Source organism: Rhincodon typus, chromosome 17 (genome assembly GCF_021869965.1).
Source record: "Rhincodon typus isolate 14 chromosome 17, sRhiTyp1.1, whole genome shotgun sequence".
In the NCBI taxonomy this organism is placed as follows: Eukaryota; Metazoa; Chordata; class Chondrichthyes; order Orectolobiformes; family Rhincodontidae; genus Rhincodon; species Rhincodon typus.
Genome location: NC_063348.1, coordinates 15,521,093 through 15,527,911, shown reverse-complemented (window position 1 = coordinate 15,527,911; position 6,819 = coordinate 15,521,093). Strand labels below are relative to the sequence as shown.

Below are 6,819 nucleotides of genomic sequence, written 5' to 3'. Positions count from 1 at the left end.
TGGTTGGGGCATTCAAACCTAGGGGACAGAATTTTAAGGTGAGAAGAGAAAAATGTAAAAGGCACCTGAGGGGTGATGTTTTCACACAGATGGTGGTTTGTATGTGGAATGAACTGCCAGAAGAAGTGGTAGATGCAGGTACAGTTACAATATTTAAAAGACATTTGGATAGGTACATGAATAGGAAAGGTTTAGAGGGATACGGGCCAAGCGCAGACAAATGGAACTAGTTTAGTTTGGGAAACTTGGTTAGCATGGACGAATTGGGCTGAAGCTTCTGTTTCCGTGCTGCATGACTCTATGTCTGGAAAAATATGCACTAGCGAATGTCCAAGAAAGTAGCAGCTAAGTACCAAAGGCCCTTTACTTGTCACTATTGTGACTGTTATAGGAACCTGCCTGTACATGCAGTTCACTGTTCAAGAAATCATATAGGTTCATATTCATCTCCTTAGATGGCCTCTGTCTTTTTCTCTACTATGAGAATGTACAGAAAATTCTTGGCTGTGGACATTGTGGTTGATTAAAATGGTTTACAGGAAGTCTTCATTCTGCTTTCTTGTGGCAATACAGATCGAGCACACGCTTACTTATCCCAGAGGATACAATAAATAGAAATTAAGTTTGGAACACCAAGTACTGTTAGAAAATATATTGTACCAATGTAGAGTAGAACCAAATAGTCATCAATGAGCCCCTAGTTAGTATGATTAACTCATAGACATTTAAAACAAAATATCAGCACGAACAATGTTGTTTCTCACAAAGTGCAAATTTCAATTCAAACTGCCATTAGATGCTTTTCTGTTTTTCTTCTGCATTATACACTAAAATTAAGAGCTGGCAGCAGGCAATATACTCCACTAATCACAACATGGCCCCATATTTCTTTTAAACTAAACAATGTTTCAATGTGCTATGTTCATACCTTATGCCCTCTATGTGCCTGAATCAGCCAAAAACAGTTTGACACTTCATGTGGATTCATGGAACCTTTATGTTCAACTCTACCTACAATACTGGTTGGTGAAGCAGTCAGCATTTCTCCACATCTAACTGGAAAATGGGCAAAAAAACCCACAGTGAAATATATACAGTCTTCCAATTCTTTTTTATATATAGATATCTACACAAATAAATTGAAAGAACACACCAATTATTATACCAAGATTTTACCAAATCGATACTTAGCACTGAAACCATGAGCGTGTTTCTGTCCACCCGAGAAAAATGTAATTAACAATTTATGCTGGGAAGAGATCACTGCTGGAGCCACTTTGCCACAAGCTGGTCCTTTGAGAATTGGTGAGCGAATATTGGAACCGTCATAAATTTTTAGATGATCTCGATAGCAGCCTATAAATGGTTGAACGTAAAAGAAATCGAATTCCATGATGATCTATAATAAGGAATAAGATGTCAAATTTATTTTTTTACTTTCGGAATCATAACATAGAAGACTGATCAGTACACTACTGCAAAAGAAAGTTGCATATATGAAATAAGGACATTATCTCTGAAAATCAGGAAGTCTGAGTTTTTCTATCATCAATAATGATCCGGATGAAGTTTAAAATTTGATGCTCTGAATATAATTTTTAACTAAAATTCAGATTTTCTTGACTGCTTCTCAACTCTAAAACTGCAATTTGAGTGAGTCACACTCCAAACAATCCTCACATTGTAACTTTGTGATCTAGGACTGAAACCAGATGAAGGTATAAGCCCTATTCTAGAACTCTTAAAACTCAGACAGCCAGATACTGAAAAATAGAACACTGGAGTCTAATCTTCATACACTTATAAAGCTGAATGGTGGAAACACACATTAAGTATCGAGCAACTCTAATCAACAATGCTGACTATACCTATCAATTGTCCTCATATTGTGACTCTATTTGTCACATCCTTGAAAATTTAATCACATTATTTAGACATGATTTCCCTTTATAAGTTAATGCTGGCTGTCCTTGATTATTGATGTCTTTCGAAGATTTATACTGTACTTCAGAATTGATTAAAATAAGTTTCCTACAACAAAGTTATTTACAAGGCCAAAGCTAATTAATGGTGGTAACATGTTGATAGTGCTTCAATCCTCTGGCTTCATTACTGTAGACAGGAAGTTTTGAAATACGACGGTCAGAATCTACACATTTTCCATTCTTCTTTCTTTTAGAATCTGGTGAGTTACTTGATCCAAGCATTGCAATTTGTCCATTTTCAAGTATGTCAAGTCCTTTAACACTTTTTCACTTGTAATAGTCATCCAATCCAATACAGTCATACAGCACAGAAACAGACCCTTCAGTCCAGCCAGTCCACACCAAACATAATCCTGAACTGAACTAGTGCCACCTGCCTGCTCTTGGCCCATATCCCTCCAAACCTTTCCTAATCATATATCCATCCAAATCTCTTTTAAATGTTGTAATTGTACCCGCATCCACCACTTCATCGGGAAGTTCATTCCACACACGAACCACCCACTGTGTAAAAATTTGCCTCCTATGTCACATTCTTTCTCATTAATTATCACATCATAATTGGATCTACCGCAAAGTATTTCTTAAGAAACATCTACCCTCCACCTCTTTTGATACCATCAGCATCTTTTCATACTCTCTTCGCTATCCTCACTTTTTTCTAAGCTTCATCTCTACACTTCCCCTAGGTTCTTTACAGTATTAAGCTCTCAGTGTTTGACTTAAGCTTCCTTTCAGTTATGACTTACCTTAGAATCATACAACCAATACAGCGTGGAAGCAGAGCATTCGGCTCATCAAGTCCACACTGACCCTCTAAAGAGCATCCCAACCAGACCCACCCCCTACCCTATCTCTGTCACCCTGCATGGTTAACCCATGGCTAACCCACCTAATCTACACATGCATGGACAATCCAGCCAATCCACCTAATCTGCATATTTTTGGACGAAACTGGATCACCTGGAGCAAACCCATGCAGACACAGGAAGATATGCAAACTCAACACAGACAGTCACCCAAGGGTAGAATCAAACCCAGGTCCCTGGTGCTGTGAGGCAGCAGTGCTAACCACTCAGCCCTTGTGACGCCCCTCACTATATGATGCCATTCAGAAGGCTCACCCACTTTCTATGGGTACATGTTCACCCTGAATCCCTTGTCTCACCCTGAATCCCTTGTCTCATCCTGAATAACTCCCATTGCTCTACATGATTCACCAACTTTTGCCAAAGCATTTCTCAGCTGAATAAAATTTAGAAGTTTATGCTGTATTATTTTTGCCTTTGCCATGACTATACTAGATCGAAGTGAATTATGATCACTTCAATACTGGTATTCTGCCCATTTCATTCCCTGAAACTGAATCTAAAATTGCACATTCTTACTCTGTCACAGCCAAGTTCAACTCCACACCAACAATACTTGCTAGGCTCACCACATATCAACTAATAAAATTCTTTTGTATTCAATTTATTAACTCCGGGCCCTATATACTTTTACATTGACTGTATGCCAATATTTATTAGGGTAACTGAAACCTCCCTCTAGTGCCTTGTTTTATTCATTTGGCAAACATTTGCCTACAAATACGCCCTTTTAACTCCCTCAGACTTTTCTGATTCCCAGTTCAACGCTTGTAGCCTATTCAATGATCCCTGTAAAAGCAGGCCATTTGTCTCCTCTAGCTAGATCCACCATTCATAAGGTCATGGTTGATCTGATTTTGGCCTCAATCCCACCTATCTCTGCTACAGTATGACTTCTTGATTAGTCCAAAATATATCTACATCTTCCTTAAAAGTATTACGTGATTCCCAACCCGATCACCTTCTGAGGAAGAGAATTCCTATGTTGCGCAACAGGCTGAGAGAAAATTGTTACCCTAATCTCTATCCTGAAAGAGCAACCCTGAATTTTAAAACAATGCCCATTAGTTCCTGATTGAACCACAAGAATAAATCCCTTTTCATGTCAACCGTCTCAAGACTTTTTGGGATCTTATACACTTCAATCAAATCACCCATCACTATTCTAAACTCAACTAAAAACAAGTCAAGCCTGTCTAACCTATACTCATAAGACAACCTGCCCAGTCCATGTATCAACCCAGTATGCCTCCTGTGAACTGGTTCCAATGTATTTATATTCTTCCTTAAATAAGGAGATCAAAACTGCATATAGTATTCAAGGCCTGGTCTCACCAATGCTCCGTAATACTGAAGCATAACATCCTTACTTTATGTTCAATTCCTCTCATAATAAAGAGTAGTGATTGGAACGAGGTCAGCCAGGTAGATCTCACAGAATATGAGCTCCCTGATTGGGACTGTTAACCTGCTATAAACAGGAGTGTCAAGGGTTCCGCTCACTCAAGAAGCTAGCTCTGAACTATCCGAGTCAGTGTCATGTACTATGCATGTGCAAATAAAGGGTGACATGGTGATGGGATACCAGCCTTCATGCAGTTATTTCAAAAAGACAGCTTTGTCTACCTTGATTACTTTCTTCGGCTGTGTACTAACCTCTTGTGGCTCATGCACTAAGAATGTCTAAATCACTCTGTACCTCAGAATTCCATAGTCATTTGCCATTTAAGTAAATCTTATTTTTTTATTCTTCCCCTCAAATTAAACAACTTGACATTTCTCTACATTCCCTCAGGAGCAAAATTCTAAACGGTCATACCTCTTTGAGAAAACCCTCCTCCTCATCTCCTTCTTAAATGGGATACTATTAATTTTATGTCCGTTAGTTCTAGTCCCTACATAAGGAAACTTCTTTTCAGCATTCACCCTGTCCTGTTATCTCAGGATCTTTGAATAGGATTACCTCTCAGGCTCCTAACCTCCAATGAATACAGGCCCAGCTTGTCTAATCTTTCTTCTAAGATAACATCCTTTGTGCCACACCACACATCCACCCCACCAATTCACTCTAGATATCATTTGAATAAATCTTCTCCAAGGTGCTTCTTCACATCCATTTCTTTTAAAATAAGGAGACCAAAACTATACAGGAGATATAGCCTTAAAATATGTTCTATATAACTGTAGCATTCTATTCCTCTTACAATAAATTAGAACATTTCACTTCCTAATTGCTTGCCATAGCTGCACACTACCTTTCTTGATTTGTGTATTAATACAGAGATTCCTCTTGTGTTAGCTTAAGAGGTGTATTTACTCCTTTTTTCAGTGAAGGAAGGTTAAGACAGAGGTAACGGGCAGTCTACTTTCAGCCAATAAAGTAAACAGCTTGTGAGGTGTTGGGCTTTTTTTTAAACATTGGAACAATAGAAGCAGCCTGAATGGGTGGAGTCAAGCTCCCACAGAACGAGGATTTTTAGTTTTACCTTTCTGCAGTTGCTGGGGTCTTGAAGCTGGATGTGGAAACACTTAATCCTCTCTCTGTCACAGCTAAAAGCTGGGGTTTTCTTTGTGCTGCTAGAATTGCATGTGAGACACTCTATTTTACTGAAGTTGCCTTTGTCAAGAGTATGTTCATGGGATATTACTTATTTTGTCTGTATTTTAACTGTAGTATAGAAATAATGTGCATTTTGCTTGAAGTTGAGTACTTTGGTGAATCAAATTGCATCTGGAATGCAATGCCTTACCTATAAAATAATAAAAAGTTAGACTAACGTCTTAGGATTTAGGATTATTGGGCTCAAAGGCAGTGAGTGGTGAGTGGTGGTGTCTTTGAGGTGTTGCATTTGTTTGTTTTAAATAGGGTGTGCTTTGTATAGTAATATATCTTTCAGTCACTGGGGGTGGAAGAAGTCACTTTGGGAATTTTATCGAAAATGAGTAAGGCAAAGTTTTTGGAATTGGCAGGTGAGCTGGAGTTGGGGCTGCCTTTGTCCATGCAAAAAGGAGATCAATTGCAGCAATAGCTCAACATTTACGATTGCTGGAAATGCTATTGGAATTATTGGAAATGGCTAAAATTCATTTGCAAATGAAGCAGTTTGAACATGAAAAGGGCATGAAAAGGAAATGAAACAGTTTCAATTATGACTGAAAGCTGAGGAAAAGGAAAAGGAAGGCCCTAGCAGAAGAATGGGAGAAAGAGAGAGTTTTTGAACTTCAGAGGTTGGAACTAAAAACTCAAACTCGACTTGAAATGGCAGAGGTATAGGTGCAAGGTATGGGTAGTGATGAGAACAGTGATAGACAGCAATCTCATCAGAGCCAAAGGCCTGGTGGGAATCTATTTAAACATGCCCAAGCTTTGCCAAAGTTTAACAAGAAGGATGTAGAAGCCATTTTCATTTCATGTGAGCAAGTGATTAAACGAATGAAATGGCCACTGACTATTTGGGGTACTGTTGATTCAAACAAAGTTTGTAGGCAGAGCTAGTGAGGCATTTACATCACTATAACAGGAGATATCTACCGAATAAGGTGAGGAGAAAAAAAGCTATCTTAATTGCATATGAGCTAGTACCAGAAGCCTACAAACAATAATTTAGGAATCTAAAGAGGGAACCTGGTCAAATGTACATATAGTTTAAAGGGATCAAACAAAGTAACTTTGATGAGTGGATAAAGGAATTGAAAATAGATAAAACAAACGGCGCTTTTGGAGAGATGATTATTTTGGAGGAGTTCAAAAATTCACTTCCTGAAGTAGTAAGAACTCATATGGAAGGGCAGAAAGTTAAGACTACAATATTAGCAGCAGTGATTATGAGTTGGTTAATAAATCAAAGTTTGGCTTCTGACATCAATTTCAATCTGTGAGGGATCCTCAATGGAGATAGCAAAGATAGTTTACTACAGGGTAAAAAGACAACCTATGAGGGATAAAGTTAAAAAAGCTCAGATAA

General features: G+C 38.3%; 1 protein-coding gene across 4 annotated transcripts in view; it reads right to left on the bottom strand.

Moving 5' to 3' along the window:
- Nucleotides 1–973: 973 nt before the first annotated feature.
- The window catches only part of LOC109912866 (embryonic protein UVS.2-like), a 121,261-nt gene continuing 115,415 nt past the window's right edge, over nucleotides 974–6,819 (bottom strand). For all 4 annotated transcript variants that reach the window (XM_048607225.1, XM_048607224.1, XM_048607223.1 and 1 more), the window contains one exon: nucleotides 974–1,399. In XM_048607225.1, coding sequence (XP_048463182.1) covers nucleotides 1,160–1,399 — 240 coding nt within the window. In that variant the 3' untranslated portion in view covers nucleotides 974–1,159. The remainder of the gene's footprint in view (nucleotides 1,400–6,819) is intronic.